Below are 19,528 nucleotides of genomic sequence, written 5' to 3' on the forward strand. Positions count from 1 at the left end.
AGAGGCAGATGGAGAGAGTGAGAAAGACAGACGAGGATGAAGTGATGAAGCGAGGAAGGGAATGATGGAGAGAGAGAGAGAAAGAGAGAGACAAAGCGAGAAAGGGAACATAGGGGAAACAGAGAGAAAGACGGAGAGATAGAACTGTTGAACTTGAAAATTTCATAAGGGGATTGATTGATTGATTGATTGATTAATTGATTGATTGAAAAACACTATCACAGTCCTCCACTTGATTAAAAATAAGGCCCGAGTCTGCACCAGATTCCCTTTCATTGCAGTTTAATCTGTTTACATTAAAGCTATATATTTCAAGACGGTTGCACATTGCATAGAGCAGCAGCGCTCCCCTCCCACCGTGCCCGTACTGATTGGAATGGAATGTGAGCAGACCATGACTATGCATTGCTACCCACTTGCTTCCTGACCCCAGAACATGGGACACTCAGTCATAGAACTGCAATTGGATACGAGGCATAGTGCACCCGTCACTTGGAAATAGGAGCTAGATGGCTAGGTTAGGGTACAATTGCAACGATGTAAAAATAGATTCAATTACGGAGGAGTGAGAACTCAGACATTCCCTCCCTGCACCTTTTCTATCCTTCCTACAATGAGGCTTCCAACTGGAACCCAACCAACAATGACAACAACAACAACAAGATTACAACCGGGGTCTTGTTCAAGGTCAATATTACTTCCATAGTTTTATATCTGTGCTGCCGTTAGATACTGTTAAAAGGCACAGCTTCGCAATCCTTTACTGAAACATAGCACAAATACTGTTGCAAGACAGACACCACCAGTTACTCAGTTTAATGACCCATCTGGAAAAGGTCTCCTCCAACACTGCGTCACACTCACAACTCTGTATTAGAGTGTCAGCTTGGACTAAGAGTTCAAAGTACGGATATGGGACTTGAACCGATAACTTTCCAACACAAGAGGCAGGAGCGCCAACACTGGAGTCAGGTTGACACCTGGTCCTCAACGCTGACACTTATAAAAAGAGGACCAAGGAGGAGGAACACCGCAAGTGACTATGCGGAGGTGGGAGGACAAGAAATAAAGCAGAGATGCTGGGATAGGCAGGAATGAAACCAGGAGAGCACAGAGGTGGAGCAGAGAGGAGAAGCGGTGGAGAACGATAGAGTGGTCAAGGGTATCAAAGGACTTCTACCTCAGAAGGAAAAGTGTAGAAAAACAGTCTCAGGAGAAGAGTTGAGATAAAAGACACAATGTGACAAGAACCTAAAACCTGGCCTGCAAAACTCAGGGAGTTTTTTTTTAATCGCAATGTATTTATGGAAAGGATATTTCTACAATTTATTCCAGTTTCTCTGGTAAATTAAATTCCAGTGGGTTTATGCCCAAAGGCAGCTCACAGGTACAACACGGCAGATGGAATGAACACCTCCTAACCAACTTGAGCTGTAAATTTGACATTTGGTAATTGAAATGAACCCTGCCATCACTCTCCCATAACAGGTGTCAGCTTTGCTGAGTGGGTAGCACTCTTGCCTTTGGATCAGGGGTTCTGTGAAGCGCTTTGAGACGTTTCAACGACACGATAAGGCGCTAGCTCAAATGCAAGGGTTATTATTATGGGTTCAAGCCCCACTTCAAGTCTCAGAGTCTAGCCTGACGCTCTAGTGTAGTGCTGGGAGGTTTGTCAGAGGTGCGTCCTTCAGTTAAGACGTGATGAAACTGAAGTCTTTTTTTTATCAGTCAGTTGGGTGTCTGATACATACAGAAACCTATGATTAAGATTTTCCAAAGATGACTCAAAGTGCGGTCCAAAAGGTACGTTTTGAGACGAGCCTTGAAAGAGAAGAGGGAGGATGTGAGTCGGAGGGACACCGAGACAGAGTTCCAAGGAGCGGAGTGGTTGGGGGGGTGGGGGCGCAGAACGACTGGAAGCCCACCCGCCGATGGTAGGGCAGATGCGGCTTCTTCTGTCTCTCGCACTCATTCAGGGGCTGAAGTTGTGCGTTTCGGGTTTGTAATTCCAGATTTCCAGCAATCACGTGGGACCTGCGAAAAGGGAGCGTGAGCTGCAGTGAGTGAAGTACAAGAGTGACATCTAGAGGCATGAGAGCAGGTCTCAGAAGACAGATCGCTTCTGGGAACCTTAACCCCGAATAGACACTGCAATAATATATTATATCATTTCAATAAGACCATCCCCCCAACTTTAAAATGTAACCCTTTAGTGGTCAGGCACTCCACAGGCGTGGAGTAGTCAGGTGTGGAGGTGTGTGGGGAAGGGTGTTTGAGGAGTGCGTGAATCGGGCTGGGTGGGGGGGTGCGGTGTGCGCGCGTGTGTGTGGGGTGAGTGTGCGTTGATATTGGTTGAGTATGGAGGTGTGCGTGTATGGGGAAAGTGTGTGTATTGGGGGGGGGGTGGAGCTGGGGTGTATGTGGAGTGAGGGGGTGTTTGGGCATTGGGTGTATGGGGGTGTATGTGGAGTGAGGGGGTGTTTGGGCAGTGGGTGTATGGGGGTGTATGTGGAGTGAGGGGGTGTTTGGGCAGTGGGTGTATGGGGGTGTATGTGGAGTGAGGGGGTGTTTGGGCAGTGGGTGTATGGGGTGTATGTGGAGTGAGGGGGTGTTTGGGCAGTGGGTGTATGGGGGTGTATGTGGAGTGAGGGGGGGTTTGGGCAGGGGTGGGGTGTATGTGGAGTGAGGGGGTGTTTGGGCAGTGGGTGTATGGGGGTGTATGTGGAGTGAGGGGTGTTTGGGCAGTGGGTGTATGGGGGTGTATGTGGAGTGAGCGAGTGTTTGGGCAGTGGGTGTATGGGGGTGTATGTGGAGTGAGGGGGTGTTTGGGCAGTGGGTGTATGGGGGTGTATGTGGAGTGAGCGAGTGTTTGGGCAGTGGGTGTATGGGGGTGTATGTGGAGTGAGGGGTGTTTGGGCAGTGGGTGTATGGGGGTGTATGTGGAGTGAGGGGTGTTTGGGCAGTGGGTGTATGGGGGTGTATGTGGAGTGAGGGGTGTTTGGGCAGTGGGTGTATGGGGGGTGTATGTGGAGTGAGGGGGTGTTTGGGGAGTGGGTGTGTGGGGGGTGTATGTGGAGTGGGGGGGTGTGTGGGGTGGGTGTGTGGGGGTGTGTGGGGTGGGGGTGTTTGGGGGAGTATGTGTGTGGAGGTGTGTGGGGGTGTGTGTGGGTGGGGGTGTGTGGAGGTGGGTGTGTGGGTGGGTGTGGGTGTGTGCGGGAGTGGGGGTGGGGGTGGGGGTGTGTAGGTGGGTGGGGGGTTGGGTGTGTTGCGGTGGGTGTGTGTGGGTGTGTGGGGGGATGGAGGTGTGTGGGGGTGGGTGTGTGTAGGTGTGTGTGGGTGTGTGGGTGGGGGTTGGGTGTGTTGCGGTGGGTTTGTGTGGGGTGGGTAGAGGTGGGTGTGTGTGTGGGTGGGGGTGTGTGTGGGGGTGAGGGGGGGTTGTTGAGGGTGGGGTGTGTACAGTGTATAGTCATGCGGGGCTGTGGGCGGGGCCGAGAGGGGCGGGGCTGTGGGCGGGCTGCTGGAGGAGGCGGGGCTTGGAGGAGGCGGGGCTGTGGGCGGGAGGGGCGGGGCTGTGGGCGGGGCCGAGAGGGGCGGGGGCGGGGCTGTGGGCGGGGCCGAGAGGGGCGGGGGCGGGGCTATGGGAGGAGGCGGCGCTGTGGGCGGGGCTGTGGGCAGTGTCCGCTCAGTCAGCGCTGACGGAGTTTCCGGCGGTGTCCCCGCGCGCTGTGGTCACGTGCTGCGCGCTGTGGCTGTGGCTGAGGCTGAGGCGGGAGCGGCGCAGAGGACGAGGCGATGGGGCTGAAGGTGTTCGTGGAATATTGGTCAGTGTCAGTGGGTCCTGTGGGGCTCTCACTCTCTGTGTGTGTGTGTGTGTGTGTGTGTGTGAGTGAGTGAGAGAGAGAGGGAGTGTCAGAGGGAGGGAGAGAGAGCGCGCGCGCGCGGACGCCAGGCCCGGGCCCTGCAGCCGCCACAGCCTTTGGCTCTCCTGCCCCACCCTTACCTTTGCCTCTACGCCTCGCCCTCTCCTTCCCTCCCTCTCCCTCTCTCCCTCATTCCCTCTCTCCCACTCCCTCTCTCCCTCTCTCTCTCTCTCTCCCCCTCTCCCTCACTCCCTCTCCCTCATTCCTTTCCTCTCTCCCTCTCTTTATCACTCCCTCCCCCTCTCCTTCCCTCCCTCACTCCCTCTCCCTCATTCCTTTCCTCTCTCCCTCTCTTTATCACTCCCTCCCCCTCTCCTTCCCTCCCTCACTCCCTCTCCCTCATTTCTTTCCTCTCTCCCTCTCTTTATCACTCACTCCCTCTCTCCTTCCCTCACTCCCTCTCTCTCCCTCATTCCCTCTCTCCCCCTCTCCCTCATTCCCTCTCCCTCATTCGTTTCCTCTCTCCCTCTCTTTATCACTCACTCTCTCTCTCCCTCACTCCCTCTCCTTCCCTCCCTCCCTCTCCCTCACTCCCTCTCTCCCACTCCCTCTCTCCCTGATTCCCTCTCTCTCTCTCTCTCCCCCTCTCCCTCATTCCCTTTCCCTCACTCCCTCTCTCCCTGCCTCATTCCTTTCCTCTCTCCCTCTCTTTATCACTCCCTCCCTCTCACTCTCTCCCTCACTCCCTCTCCCTCACTCCCTCTCTCCCTCTCTCTCTCTCCCCCTCTCCCTCTCTCCCTGCCTCGTTCCTTTCCTCGCTCCCTCTCTTTTTCACTCATTCCCTCCCTCTCACTCTCTCCCTTCCTCTCACTCACCCCCTCCCTCTCCCCCCACTCCTTCACTCACTTACACTCTCACTCCCTAACTTCCTCCTTCCTCTCACACTCACTCACTCCCCCTCTCCCTCACTCCTTCACTCTCTCCCTCACTCCCTAGCTTTCTCACTCTCTAGTTTCCTCCCTTGCTCACTCCCTCTCTCTCTCCCTCACTCCTTCACTCACTCCCTCCATCTCTTTGGACCACAGGGTAAATCGAGACCCCATCTGGCTGTTCAGTTGGATGTTAAAGATCCTTTGATACTGTTCGAAAAGAATCTTAACCCCGAATAGAAACTGCAATAATAATATATTATATAATTTCAATAAGACCATCCCCGGTTTCTCCCGGTGTCCTTGCCAGCGCCCCCCTCCTCACGCCCTGTTTGTGGGACGTTGCTTGCGTAAATTGTGTGCCACATTGGTCCACAAACCACACTTTACAGAACTTCGGGCAAGAATGTAGGGCAAATTTCCTTACTCCAAATGACTCTGTTTTCCTGGCAGTAAGTGGAACCTGTTTTTTTTAGTCAATTGGCGGATCGCTTTTCCGGGGATGATGAACCCTTAAAAAAAACAGGAGTAGGGAGGAGATACCAGTGAAGTGAACCAACCTAATTAGCTCTTTGTCTTATTATCTCCTAACACTTTATGGCTGGCTTTCCAGTTGTTAGGGAATAGGTGGGAGAGGACAACCGAGGGAATACAACAACAACAACTTGCACTTGTATAGCGTCCTCCACACAGGGCAGTGAGTCAGAGCGCTTGAATATCAGAATATTGTGTGAAATATTAGATATGTCATGGAAGCTCAACCAATCCCCATCGATGCGAATTTAATAATAGAAGTTGACAGAAGTGGGTAAGACTGTCATATTGATTGAATGGGATTAGAGAACCATTTAATTTATCACCGGGGGTAATATTTTTTTCAAAAACAATTGGTCACTCAATCCACAACTGTTTGTGGGACATTGCTGTGTGCAACTGACTGCGGCATTTCGTTCACAAAATGCACAGTCAATTATTCGCTGCTGTTCTGAGTTCCTGAGGTGAGGAGAGTATCAAATGGAAATCAATCATTGACACGCAATGGGGACGGGGTTGAAACTCGAGGCAATTCTTCTGTACTAGTTACTTTTCCACTCTACCTAATCCTGTCAACAGCCTGATGCTATTTATTAGTTTCCATGACATCTGTAATTTTGCTAATGTAATATAAATTGTCTTTTACCACCAACTCCTTGAGGTAAAAGAGCTCCCGAGGGAGCCAGGAAATACTGTACATGGAAAATAAATCTTTAATTCCCATGAAACCAAAACTTGTGTGTATTGACAGAGCACTGATTCCATTGGAATATTTTAAGATCTGTCGCTGCAAAGGGGGAATGTTGTCCTTTGAAATGTTGCTTTCTTCTTAATAATAAGCCTGGCATTGAAGGAGCAAAATTAGCAAAGATACTGTTTTTTATTGAAACTCAAATAAACACCACCATGCTCTTTCTCAGCCCCTTGGGATGTCCTCCTGCCGTGAAAGGCGCTGGACAAATGCAGTTTGTTGTTACTGTTGTTGATATTTTCAGTTGTACTCCTAGCATGTTAATACGATGTTTGAGGAGTAGAGGGACAGACGATAGGAATGAGAGCCACAGGCTGATCCTTGACGCTCCCTCCTGTTGAATGATTCAAAATAGTTCTGCACAGTATCAGGCCTCACGGTAGCTATTTTGTGCCCTGAATTTGGTAGTAAGCCAGAGGTACTAAGGCCAATGCAGAACACACAAATGTGTTTACTGCCCCACCTCAGGGCTGTGAGCTGTCTTGGCTAGGTGGGCAATGTGCTATCCAAAGATAAAAATGTGTGGATGTATAGATCTAGAGTAATATATATTAAAAAAGAGTATGTGCTTTCTGAGTGGTGGCATAGGAAAATTAGCTTAATTGTGTCCCCACATAGATTTTCAGGTACGGACAGGACTGCAGCGATCTGCTGCGTCTTGCCTACAAAACATACAGTCAATTCACTTTACGGTATATTTTGTGGTGAGTTTTGAGACGTCTCGAAGATGTGATAAGGCGCTATACCAAATACAAGGATGGTTATTATTATTTTATTATTAATCTGCTGCTCAGGAACTGCGTCAAGCTCAAGAGTCTCGTGGATCGACGAGAGAAATCCAGAATATAACTTGACAACAACCAGATAATTGTTGTGCTGGGATGCCGTGAAGCACACTAATGAGATCTTGTGTTTATTGCAGTGGTGCCTGAGGCTACGAGCCCCGCTATCAGAAACTTGCCATCGTCATAAAAGATGAGTTTCCTGATGCGGATGTTTCTGGAAAAGTTGGGAGAACAGGTATGAAGATCAGCAAACGTGCGCGTGACCGAGCATGGGATAAATAGTGGATGGGGATAGACGGGTTGGGGGTGGTTGGGCGTTGGGGTTGAGCCTGGAACTCTGTTGTGGGAGGGTTGTGAGCAAAGGGGAGCGTGGATGAATGGGGCAGAGCTGGGTGAGCGTGGGGATGGGGGGGGGCACTGTTGTGAGGGTGAGGAGATGTGGGTGAGGTAAGAGCGTGGGGGGGGGGGTGCGTGAGGGCGAAATTTTCCCACTGACGAAGCAGTCGTTCAATGGGGTCCATTGTGTTTTCATGCAGCCTCAGCATCTGGTGCCTGTTTGAATAGTTTCTCTTGTTTGAATTTAGGCAGCTTTGAAATCGAAATCAATGGCCAACTGATTTTCTCCAAGCTGGAAACTGGGGGCTTCCCTTATGAAAATGATGTGAGTTCAGAGTTCAGAGCAAGCGCTTCATTCAGTATGTCCTCCCGCATGTAAGGTGCAGTTATGAATGTAAGCTTTTTAATGGAATCGTCTGAGCATCATTTTATGCATCTGCAAAGATGTTCCACCCTTGTGATGTGCATCTTTCCTTCACTGCTGTTTACTTCCTCGTGGCCCTAAATGATTGACCTTTGGGGTCATGTTCTGTAACACTTTGGAGACAGGGATGTGTGCCATCCCAAAAGGTACCGGTATCTAATTGTGTGTTTGACAGAGCTTCCATTTCCTAGTCAGTCTGTACTTACTCAAAGTGCATGTAAAAGCATGGATATCTGCGTAAATTCTGTCCTTAGAAAATGAATGTACACCAATCTGCCCCTCAAAGGCACAAAACTTCTATCAACCGCTTGCTATCGCTCTTGATATTTGCCCTGTCGCAAATTAAGTCGTAATAATCCTTACATTTGGCACAGCGCCTTTCATGTCGGGAGGATGTCTTAAAGCATTTCACAGAATTCACTGTAAAGTGTAGCAACATAGCAACAGTGAGAAGTGTTTTCCGAAGTGTCGAATATGACCAAAAAGTAAGTATTTAAACTGTTGTTCTGTGTTGCAGATTTCTGAAGCAGTACAGAAAGCCAACAATGGCGAGGAATTGCAGAAAATCGAGAACAGCCGTCCTCCTTGTGTCATCCTGTAGCTGCCCAAACTGTACCTTCTCTTCAGCTGGAGTACAAAAGGGATCCTGTTAGTTTGCTGCCACTGCGCCTTATTCCTGGAATCGTAATGTGCTTTACTGTGCAACCTGGTGAGACCTGGGCACGTCTGTGATCAGTTCCCACCGGGTCTTGCACTCTGCTATCTTAAAACTAATGATGTTAGTCGATTATATCAGTGCTACATTGATTTATTATCCAGTCGTCATACCTTTCAAACGAAAGGGAGAGTTTCCTCTTTTTCCTTCCCTCTACTCATAACGTGTATTCTTTTCTCTCACTGATTACTAGTTCTTCCCTGAGCTGTGCAGTCTTGAGGACTGCAGCAAGTGCTGTGGGCACTGAGATTGGGCCTCCCGATGGCACTGTTGAGATCACGGAATCTGAGCGCCTGGTGTTGGTACTCAGTCAGCTGTTCACCTCACACGTGGGTCCTGACATAGAGTTGTGTGTTACAGGCACACGCTCTGGGCACAGAGTGGTGTTTCATTGGCTAACACCTGCGTTACCAGCATGGCACTGTGCACAGAGCTGTGTTAGTGACTAGCAAACTTAACTGTTACGTTCTCCAGCTTTATTTCTAACTGAGCTCATTACATTTATCAGAATATCAACTGTTCCTTCTTTTCCTGGGCTTATTCGCTTGTCTTTCCTCCCAACACGAAAGGTGCTATACAAATGTAATTATGATACTCCCTCGCCGAGAACTTCCAGTAGGCGCAGTGGCTATTTCTTTGCAAAAGAGTTGTTCACAGGCTGGAAATGCCAACTTGTCGAGTCTGAGGAATCCAGTTCTGTTGATGAATATTTTAACTAAAAACTCAATGGTTAAATTATGAAAAAGGAAAAGAACCAGTTTCTCAGATGAAGGCGAATTTGCAATTTTGGTTTTATTATTTTTCTCTTTTAAAAATGAGTAAATAAATAATGTAGTGCTTGGAGGTTTGTCAGAAGTGCGTCCTTCAGTTGAGACATTATGAAACTGAGATATTTTTTATCAGTCAGCTGGGTGTCTGATATACATACACAGAAGCCCATGACCAGTACCATGCTTAAGGATTTCCAAAAATGCCTCAAAGTGCGTCAAACACGTCCGTTTTGAGACGAGCCTTGAAAGAGAAGAGGGAGGATGTGAGTCGGTGAGACAACGAGAGGAGTACCAAAGAGTGGGGAGGAGCAGAACGACTGGAAGCCCACCCGCCGATGGTAGGGCAGATGCGGCTTCTTCTGTCTCTCGCACTCATTCAGGGGCTGAAGTTGTGCGTTTCGGGTTTGTAATTCCAGATTTCCAGCAATCACGTGGGACCTGCGAAAAGGGAGCGTGAGCTGCAATGAGTGAAGTACAAGAGTGACATCTAGAGGCATGAGAGCAGGTCTCAGAAGACAGATCGCTTCTGGGAACCTTAACCCCGAATAGAAATGGTGCAATAATATATAATTTCAAAAAGACCATCCCCCCCCCCCACTTTAAAATGCAACCCTTTAGTAGTCAGGCACTCCACAGGTGTGGAGGTGTGTGGGGAGAGGTGTTTGAGGAGTGTGTGAAGTGGGGGTGAGTGAGTGTGCTGGGGCAGGGTGGGTGAGCGTGGGGGTGGGTGTATGTGGAGTGAGAGGGTGGTTGGGGAACGGGAGTGAGGGGGTGGTTGGGGACTGGGTGTATGTGGAATGAGGGTGTTTGGGGATGTGAATGTGTGGAGGTGGGTGGACGGGGAGGACGGGGGTGTTGAGGGTAAAGTCTGTGGAGGGGTGTGCGTATGGAGGGGCTGGGAGAGGAGGGGGAGGGACTGGGGGAGGTGGTTTCCATCTGTGGTCACGAGCTGTGGTCATGATCTACGCCGTGTTGCTGAGGGAGCCGAAGAGGACGAGACGATGGTGGTGAAGGTGCATGTGGAATACGGGTCAGTGTGAGGGCAGCCTGGGACCCTTTGTGTGGGGTGGGGGGGGGGGGCAGGTGACGTCTCCGCCATGTGTGTGCGAGAGAACGCGTGCGTGTGAGGAGTATCTGGAATGCGGGCGGAAGGGGAATATGTGGGGTGGGAGTGTGGGTGGGTGGGTGGGGTGGGGGGTGGAAGGAGTTGGGATGTGTGTTACCCCCCCCCACCCCGGAAATCTGATCCGAGTCAAAAGATTGTTGGGTTCAAGTCCCACTTGGGCAAAATTTCCTTACTCTTGTAAGGTTCACCGTAAGGCAGAGACTTTACCCAATACAAGTGGTGTGGATTACTGATCTTTTAACATCACATACAATTCAAAGGTTAATGCTTTAACACATACAATTATTGTATCGTTAAGTTACCTTAAAGCAGTAAGAAACCGATATTATCCAATTCCATTGGGGAAGCGGTTGACCACCAGCTGCCTCCCAACTGCTCCTCCTACGATAATTCCAACTATTGCAAAGTTACATCTTGCTTTCCCAAGCTGCCAGCCATATTGATATTTTCTGGAAAAAAGAACTGATAAGGAGAAAGAGAGATCGACAGCTTTTTTTGGGGGGGAAAGGATTCTATCATCTCCTGCGTTTCTTAAGAGTTGAAATAAACAGATGTCCGTCCACAAATGTGCTTCTCCCTCTGAGGCCACTTGTTACGTATCTGCGCTCAACGACATGATCAATTTGCTCAGAGGAGTGACCACCTTCCCAAGAAGATATGATATCAGACCTCAGCCAGGGTCAAGTGACTTTGCAAACCCTGATTACCACATGTATCTTATCAGGGGCCCTAAGCGAGTCATTAAAACAAGCAACCTTGTCCATGTCCTGGTAACTAAAACACTTTTAAGTGTTTGGTTACATTCTAAAAAGTATATAAAGACTAATTAAAAACCTTAAAAAGTATCACAAATATAATCTTACACTCCAAAAGCCTCTGCGTACCTCGCAGTAAGTAGGTACTTGGCAGTTAGTCGTCAATGGGATCGCTTTTCTGGGGATGATAAACCCTTTTTAAAAAAATAATAATTTGGTCACCCAATCCATGACTGTTTGTGGGGACGCTGCTGTGCGCAAATTGGCTGCCGCGTTTTTCCCACAAAATATACAGGCAATTAACTTTCCAGTGTATCCTGTGAAACGCTTTGAGACGTCTCGAAGACGTGATAACGCGCTATATCAAATGCAAGGGTTATTATTATTACATCCAGCTTTGAGACAGACTCCTCCCGACGTGCTAGGCAGACCAAATGTAAGAATTGTTATTTCATGCTCGCGTGCTGGTATAACATGTTGTGCAAGGGATGTTTTGCTTGCATTTGACAGCGCAAAAATAAGAGGGCCACTCCCTCCTCAGTGGATTAGTAACTTGTGTTGGTTTTTTTTTAAGTAATGTTGGAAGAACAGGTTCTCACTCCCTTCGTAATATGTGAGGCAAGGTGTGCTGGAGCACCAGGAGCAAGGCGGAGAAACCAGGGAAGTTAGCCAACCTAGTCAGCTCTTTGTCTTATTGTCTCGTAGCACATTTCTGGCTGGCTTTTCAGTTGCTAGAGAATAATAGGTGGGAGAGGACAACAGAGGGAATGTCTTGTGAAACAGTTGCTGAGCTGGGCGACGCGCTATTTAAAAATGAGCAAGGGGTGCTGTTGTATAGATATAATATTCCAAAATAAAATTAATGCCTTTCCTGAATGGTGGCTCAGGAAAATGAGCTAAATTCTGCCCCACGTAAGTGTTCCGACATGGGCAGCGTAGTGGCAATCTGCTGCTCGTGAGGCGTGTCAAACTCAAGAGTCTGGTGGCTCGACGAGAGAGAGAGAGAGAGAGAGAGAGAGTCAGAATATAACTTTGAAAGTTGGTGGGATAATTGTTCTGCGAGGATACGACATGAAGCACCTCATATGACTGCACCTCACCGAGCAAATATGGAACCTCGGTGTCTTGTTCGAAGCACATCTCTCCCTCAAGCCACGTGATTGTGCCGTGGCCTGTTCCACCTTTCCTCACCTTCGCAATATTGCTGGCCTGCACCACCGCTACACCCCTCGGGCCGTCGAGATCCTTATCCATGCATTCATCACATCTAGGCTCGATGCCTCCCTGCTTGTCCCACATTCGCCTCGCTCCCTCGCCTTGCCTCCTTCAAGGCGCCTCTCAAAAACCCTCCTCTTCGACCGAGCATCCTCCCCGATCCTGACCCCACAGCTCGGATCAAAATCCCTGACTGTCCAGCGCCTTAGGACGTCTTCCCGACACGAAAGGCGCTGTGTAAATGTGATTTTGTATTGTATACCTCTCCGACCTCAGAGGGGAACCCCCTACCACCCTGTTCGTTCCCTCCACTCAGCGGGCTCCACCCTGCTTCACGTCCCCCGCCTTGCTTGCCCCACTATCAGCGGGCAGGCCTTCCACCACTTTGCCCCCACCCTCTGGAATTCCACCCCACAGTCCCTCCATCTCGCCCCCTCCCTCGACAGCTTCAAGACCCACCTCAAGACCCTACTCTTTGACCGTCTTTCGATCTCCCTGCTTCCCCACCCTGCCCTCCCCCCTCCCCCACCCTGACCCTCAGCTTGGGTCTGTAACTCTGTATGTCCAGCGCCTCGAGACGTCCTCCCGACGTGAAAGGTGCTATACAAATGTAATTTTGTTGTTGTTGTTGTATAATTTGTTGAAGCACACTAATGAGGCTGTGTTTGTCGCAGTGCCCAAGAGTGTGGACCCCAATATCGGGAACTTGTCAAGAGCATAAGAGACCACTTTCCCGCTGTGGAGATTTCTGGAGAAGCTGGGAGATCAGGTGTGAATCTCGGCAAACGGGTGTGAGTGAGCACGAGATAGTGGGGATGGCTGGGTGTAGGCGGGGTTGGGGGGTCGGGAGTGTGTGGGGGGTGGGAGTGTGTGGGGGGTGAGCTTGTGAGCTTGGAACTCTCTGTGAATGGGATGGTTGGATTGTGAGCAGAGGGGAAGGTACATACGGGGCTGGAGTGGAAGAAGGGGGCAGGAGGGTGAAAAGATCCGAATGTAATGGGGAGAGGGTGGGGGGAACCAGCGAGGGTGGACTTTTCTCACAGACGAAGCAGTCGTTCAATGGGGTCCATTGTGTTTTCATGTAGCCTCAGCATCTGGTTCCTGTTTGAATACTTTCCCTTTTGTTTGAATTTAGGCAGCTTTGAAGTCAAAATCAATGACCAACTGATCTTCTCCAAGCTGGAAACTGGGAACTTCCCTTCTACAAATTATGTGAGTTCAGAGTTAACCCTCAGACCCCCGAACTTGTGCAATCGTATTGATATATCTTGCAATTTGCTTCCCTTTCTCCTCCCTCCTCCCACCACCACCACCCCCCAATTCACAATCTCAGACAAGAGAAAGCAATATGTCATTCAATGTGTCCTCCTGCCTGTAAGGTGCAGCGATGAATGTAAGCTCTACAATGGTAAGCTCTTCACTGCTGGTTCCTTCCTCGTTTCAATGGCCCTTTATGATTAACCTTTGGGATCATGTTCTGTAACACTTTGGGGACCAGGTGAGCACGTTTAGGAGAGGATGTTCACAGGTTTCTGACACCTCATCCTCTTGGTTCTTGGCTTGTAGCTGGCACACATTAGCTGCCACGTTTGCCCACATAGCAGCAGCGAGAAGTGTATTTTTCGCAGTGACCTCCGGTATGCTCACGCCCCCCATTTGCCATCATTGGGGGCGGGGCCTTCAGTCTCTTTGCCTGCACATTCGGAGCTCCATCCCACAGTCCCTCCACCTCGCCTCCTCCCTTGCTTCCTTCAAGACCCAACTCAAGAACCTCCTCTTTGACCGTGCCTTCGGTCACCCTCGTACCTCTACCCTCATTGCCCTCCACCCCTCCTGATCTGAACCACCAGCTTGGGTGCAGATCCCGGTCTGTCCAGCGCCTTGTGATGTGATCTGATGTGAAAGGCACTATGTAAATGTCATTTGTTGTTGTTTTTGTTTGCAAAGTCTTGAATATGATACAGCAGTGGATCAAATACAAATGTTCCTGGTGTTTATATTGTTGTTCTGTGTTGCAGGTCCGTGAACAGGTACAGAGCAGGTTTGCTAGTGGAAATTGTAACATCCTATAGCTGCCTAAACTGTACCTTCTCTTCAGCTGGAGTACAAAAGGGATCCTGTTAGTTTGCTGCCACTGCGCCTTATTCCTGGAATCATAATGTGCTTTACTGTGCAACCTGGTGAGACCCGGGCACGTCTGTGATCAGTTCCCACCGGGTGTTGCACTCTGCTATCTTAACACTAACGATGTTAGTCGATTATATCAGTGCTACATTGATTTATTATCCGGTCGTCATACCTTTCAAACGAAAGGGAGAGTTTCCTCTTTTTGCTTCCCCTCTGATTCATAAAGTGTATTCTTTTCTCTCGCTGATTACTAGTTCTTCCCAGTCTTGAGGACTGCAGCAAGTGCTGTGGGCACTGAGATTGGGCCTCCCGATGGCACTGTTGAGATCGCGGAATCTGAGCGCCTGGTGTTGGTACTCAGTCAGCTGTTCACCTCACACGTGGGTCCTGACATAGAGCTGTGTGTTACAGGCACACGCTCTGGGCTCAGAGTGGTGTTTCACTGGCTCAACGCCCGCGTTACCAGCATGGCACTGTGCACAGAGCCGCGTTAGTGACAAACGTACTGGACACGGCTGGTCTAAGCACAGACTCGCAGCTTCAGGTGGGGTGACAGAACGGGTGACGAAGCTAGCAAGCTTGAAGGCGGCTGCTCTGAGCAACCGACTTGTGCCTGTCTCGCTTTTCTCTCCTGCTCTCGAGGGGAAATAACCAGTTTCTGAGCCTGGGGCAGATTTGCAAATTCAATAGTTTCTTTTCTCTATTTTTCTATTAAAAAAAAATGCTTTTTGCATGACCCTGGCTGCAACACATACAGCTAATAAAACATTTTATACATGAAAGCTATAAGCCTGTGCTGGTTTAACTGCTTCTGGAGGGTGGCAACACTGGGAATTTTAATGTGCAAATGAATCACGAAATCTGGAAGCAATCATTGTAAATTGCTTAAAACATTGGCGGTTTATTCCGCGCTTCAAGTGTCTGAATTGGCCTCATTTTCCGCGGAGTTTGTTTTACATAGAGCGAGTAATTTCCTTCTCGTGCCCTGCTGCTTCTCTTCCTGTTGTGCCAAGGTGAAGGCTTGCTCAGGCGGGTGCCACGTACAGTACACTGTTGTCAGAGGATGGCACGCACCATATCAAGCCCGACACTGTAGCAGCTGCTTTAGAAAACTCTCGTGTGGCTGTCAGGTGAGATTGGAACAGGAACTCGAGAACCTAACGGAGTGAGTTCAGGGCTTGGCACTCACAGACACCAGACTGTTTTGCGTTTTGGGGGTTTTAAAAGCAATCGACAAATTTATAACGTCAACCAGATCAAGGAGGTGCGAAGATCCAGAAAAATGACACTGATTCAGCACGTTATCTCTTCAAAAAAAGGCTCCGAGGTGAACTTGGCATCAATCAATGAGTTACTTTGAAGTGGAGTGATTTACGTAGTGACTGATGTGTGCCTGCAAAGCAGAGTGACCATTTAATCCGCATTGTTATGTGTGCAGACGAGTGACGAACGTGGTTAGGACATTATTATTTGCTACGCACTGGTGGAGCGATCTTTGTATTTTATTTATTGACTGCAGTTCCCACACCCGTTCCAGAGCCTCTCCGCACCACCTTCTCAGTTGGTAGCACTCCGGTCTCGAAGGTTGTCAGAAGGTTGTGGATTCAGGCCCCAACGCTGAGACTTGCAGTCTTTCTCTTTCCGAATAGTGCCAGGGAATCTTTAACGTCGACCTGAACAGGCAGTGGAGGCTTCAGTTTTGTCCCATCCAAAGAATAAAAGGGAATGTTACCAAAACTCAGTCATGCTGACACAGCTACACGTTCTCAGGAAGGAAGCGTAGAGACCAGGACACTGGATTCGTTTTAAAAAAAAAAGTGTCTTGACGCTGTCATGGGAAATCGATAGGAAGAATGAGATCAAGTGGGTTGAAGTGCCTTTTTCATTCATCAAAGTATTCAAGTCGATTCACTTTATAGTGCAGTCTGTGAAGCGCTTTGACACGTCTCGAACGACGCGATAAGGCCCTCTAACAAATGCGAGGATTATTATTATTGTCACTGTTATTATCCTCTTGCGAACTTGGGTTTCCGAATGCTGAACACGAGCTGCTGTGATGTCTCGCTGTCTCCACCAGGGCACACTAGCGTGTCAGTTTGCTAAACGTGTCGCATGCCAAACTTTTAAAAAGATCCCTTTCCGTCTCAGCTCGCGGCGTGTGCAACCTTTGACAGACAGAACATGGCATGTGTGACTGACGACTAGAAGCTCCGGTTGTGGTAACTTTACGGGATTTTCCTAGCTTCACCGAGGTTCAGAACCCGACCATCACTCATAATAACAACAATAATAATAATTCTTGCATTTCATATAGTGTCTTATCGTATCCTTGAGACATCTCATCAAAGAATTTCATCGGATATACTGTAAAGTTGAGTGACTGTCTATTTTGTGGGCGAAATGTGGCAGCCAATTTCACACAGCTGCGTCTCACAGACATTCATGGATTGAATGATCAAATTATTATTTAAAACAATTTTTTTTTTGAAGGAATCATTACCCCTGGAAAAGTGATCCGCCAATCGACTAACAGCCGGGTTCCTATTTACTGCCAGGCAAACAGAGGAAGGAAACTTTTCGCCCTGACCCGGGGAATTGAACCCAGGTCCTCTCGCTTGCGAAGTGAGCGCTCTAACCAATAAGTTACAGGACTCCATTTCTGGAAAATGCAATAAGATCCTTTGTGGAATGGGGAATCTAGGGCAAACATGTGAAATACATTATCTCGAGAAGGCCTGGCTTCTGCGTTGGGAGGGCCTTTTGAACGTGATAACCATGTTTCTTCGTAATTGATTCTCGGGACTGAAGTTGTCATCTGCACCAAGTGACGTGGCAGCCAGTCGCTCAGCCGCAGACACGTTTCCTCTCAACAAGTACAGTCAGGACTGGTATCTGCATCAGCAGCCAAACTGGGAACACCACCACGGGAGGAGGGGGAGTTAGTTACTTGAAAGGAAATTATATCCCTGGTTTTGTCCTTCCAGCGGGAGAGGAGGGGAGGGGAGGTGGGGATTATACGCTTACTGCGTTGCTACTACAGCTGATTCCCGGCCAGCACCAAACAGCTTACATTGGTCTCTACCGTTCTTGCTTCCTCCCTCTTGTTCCCCTTACTGTATTGAGAGTACTGCTGCTGGGGTTTAGTTACACAAGCTTCTGACCAGCTTTAAGTGGCCTCAGCCAAGTGGCCAGCCTTCCCGCGGGAGCCTATTTCATCGCAGGGGGCTCGCAGCTGATCTCTGATACTCGTCACTCAACATCCACGCTTGCACCTTCCAGACAAGTGTGTCAATGGAGTTGCTGAACATTACTCGGCCCCTGCGCTCCATCAGTGAGCCATTACGCCCTGATACTGTGGAACTCTCTTCCTCGTTCCCTCCAACTCGCTTCCTCCTTGCCCATCTTGTGAAGTCCTGTAGCTCAGTGGTTAGAGCACTTGCCTCACAAGAAAGCGACCTGGGTTCGATTCCCGGGCGGGGCGAAACATCGGCCACATTTTCTTACTTCACACACCTCCGTTTACCTGGCAGTAAGTAGGAACCCGGTTGTTAGTCGATTGGCGGATCGCTTTTCCAGGAGTATTAATTCCTTTGAAATTTTTTTTTATTTGGTCACTCAATTCACGCCTGTTTGTGGGACACTGCTGTGCGCAGTTGGCTGCCGCATTTCGCCCACAAAATATACAGTCAATTCCCTTTACAGTGTATCCTGGGAAGCGCTTTGAGTCTCAAAGATGTGATAAGGCGCTGTATCAAATGCAAGGATTTTTACTATTATCTTCAGATCACACCTTGCTCTTCGACCATGCCTACGGTCATATTCCCCCCCACCCACCACCACCCCGAGGCTCGGCATCAAACTCCACCACTGTTCAGCGCTCCGAGACGCTACCTCGCGAGAAATGCGCTGTACAAATCCAAGTTGTTGCTGGGTTGGATAGTGATCAAGAGCAAGAGCCACGGTGAGCTTTCTCTCAAAACTGAGGGGTCAATTGAGCTCGGCTGACTCTGCTGGCCTAGGATGGATTCTGTAACCTCACAGTTCGTGTGACTGTTGCACATTAGATGTTCCTGACAGAACCTCGGGAATCTGTTCAATGAATTTGGTAAGCAAATGCAAAGCAGACAATACGAGCAGACAGATGTAAGGTGTCAGCCAGGTTTGCTGTTTAGGCAGACATATTGGAGTCAAGCATCTTAACAGAGCAATTGCACTGCAAAACTCTTCCCAGGGTTTGTGGAATGAGGTTCCACACAGCTCCTGTGTTTTGGAGAGATGAAAGTGGAAAAATTACCGTGCGTGCATGAGTCTCAACCTTGTTCATTCAGCACATTGTGAAAGGCCATCACCCAGTTATTACTCATCTGTTTTTTTGTGATTGTAATGTTTGCATCTACTGGATCGCGTGTGGATAATGTGTGTGTCAGCTGTGTGTTATATCTGTTGGAAGATCCAGGGTTTGTTTAATAATAAGAAGAATACTTGCACTTGATATAGAGCCTTATCACGTCTTCGAGACGTCTCAAAGCGATTCACAGAATACACTGTAAAGTGAATTGACTGTATATTTTATGGGCGGAACGCAATCGGCATCCAATTGCGCACAGCGGTGTCCCACAAACAATCGTGGATTGAGTGACCAAATTATTAATACTTTTTGAACTAATTATTATCCCCGGAAAAGCGATCCGCCAATTGACTAACAACCAGGTTCCTACTCACTACTAGATAAACAGAGGCGTGTGGAGTTAGGGAACTTGCCCAACGTTTTCTCGCTTGTGAGCTGAGTGCTCAGGATTCCACGTCTAGATACACAGATGAAGAGTAACTGTTGGCCAGAATTCCTTTACTGTTGTTTCTATACGATTGGATGAACCCAAGGACTGGTTGAAACTAAAACCACCCGTTGAACCAACTTGGCTTTCGGATATAACTTGAAAACCACCGTAGAGTTATAAGACTTATTAGGACGAGGTCATTTGATGCATTGGATTATTTTCAGATGTTGCAATGAATTTAATTCTGTGTGCAGTTTTGGCTTCCTTATTTAAGGAAGGATGTACTTGCCTTGGAGGGGGTGCAGCGTAGATTTACTAGGTTAGTACCAGGGATGAAGGGGATGAGTTATGAGGATAGGCTGACCAATTTGGGCCTATATTCTCTAGAATATAGAAGAATTAGAGGGGATCTTATAGAAACCC

At 48.7% G+C, this 19,528-nt stretch overlaps 2 protein-coding genes across 2 annotated transcripts; both read left to right on the forward strand.

Annotated features, from left to right (window-relative positions):
* Positions 1–3,666: 3,666 nt before the first annotated feature.
* Positions 3,667–9,174, forward strand: selenow2a (selenoprotein W, 2a). Its single transcript, XM_042343292.1, has 4 exons — positions 3,667–3,821; positions 6,997–7,094; positions 7,444–7,520; positions 8,137–9,174. The coding sequence occupies exons 1-4, from the start codon at positions 3,793–3,795 to the stop codon at positions 8,218–8,220; spliced, it is 288 nt and encodes a 95-aa protein (XP_042199226.1). The 5' UTR covers positions 3,667–3,792; the 3' UTR covers positions 8,221–9,174.
* Positions 9,175–9,981: 807 nt separating this feature from the next.
* Positions 9,982–15,109, forward strand: LOC103183782 (migration and invasion enhancer 1-like). The gene is made up of 4 exons (XM_042343291.1): positions 9,982–10,134; positions 12,875–12,969; positions 13,336–13,412; positions 14,219–15,109. Exons 1-4 carry the CDS (start codon positions 10,106–10,108, stop codon positions 14,270–14,272), a joined length of 255 nt encoding a protein of 84 aa, XP_042199225.1. The 5' UTR covers positions 9,982–10,105; the 3' UTR covers positions 14,273–15,109.
* The last annotated feature ends 4,419 nt before the right edge of the window (positions 15,110–19,528 follow it).

The sequence above is a fragment of the Callorhinchus milii genome, unplaced genomic scaffold, assembly GCF_018977255.1.
Source record: "Callorhinchus milii isolate IMCB2004 unplaced genomic scaffold, IMCB_Cmil_1.0 Scaffold23, whole genome shotgun sequence".
Lineage (NCBI taxonomy): Eukaryota > Metazoa > Chordata > Chondrichthyes > Chimaeriformes > Callorhinchidae > Callorhinchus > Callorhinchus milii.

Excerpts from the sequence above, each read along its gene's own strand:
- LOC103183782 (XM_042343291.1), top strand. The coding sequence starts at position 10,106 with ATGGTGGTGAAGGTGCATGTGGAATACGG. Across the intron at positions 10,135-12,874 it reads AAGGTGCATGTGGAATACGG|TGCCCAAGAGTGTGGACCCC; the intron begins GTCAGTGTGAGG and ends TGTTTGTCGCAG. Across the intron at positions 13,413-14,218 it reads ACTTCCCTTCTACAAATTAT|GTCCGTGAACAGGTACAGAG; the intron begins GTGAGTTCAGAG and ends TCTGTGTTGCAG.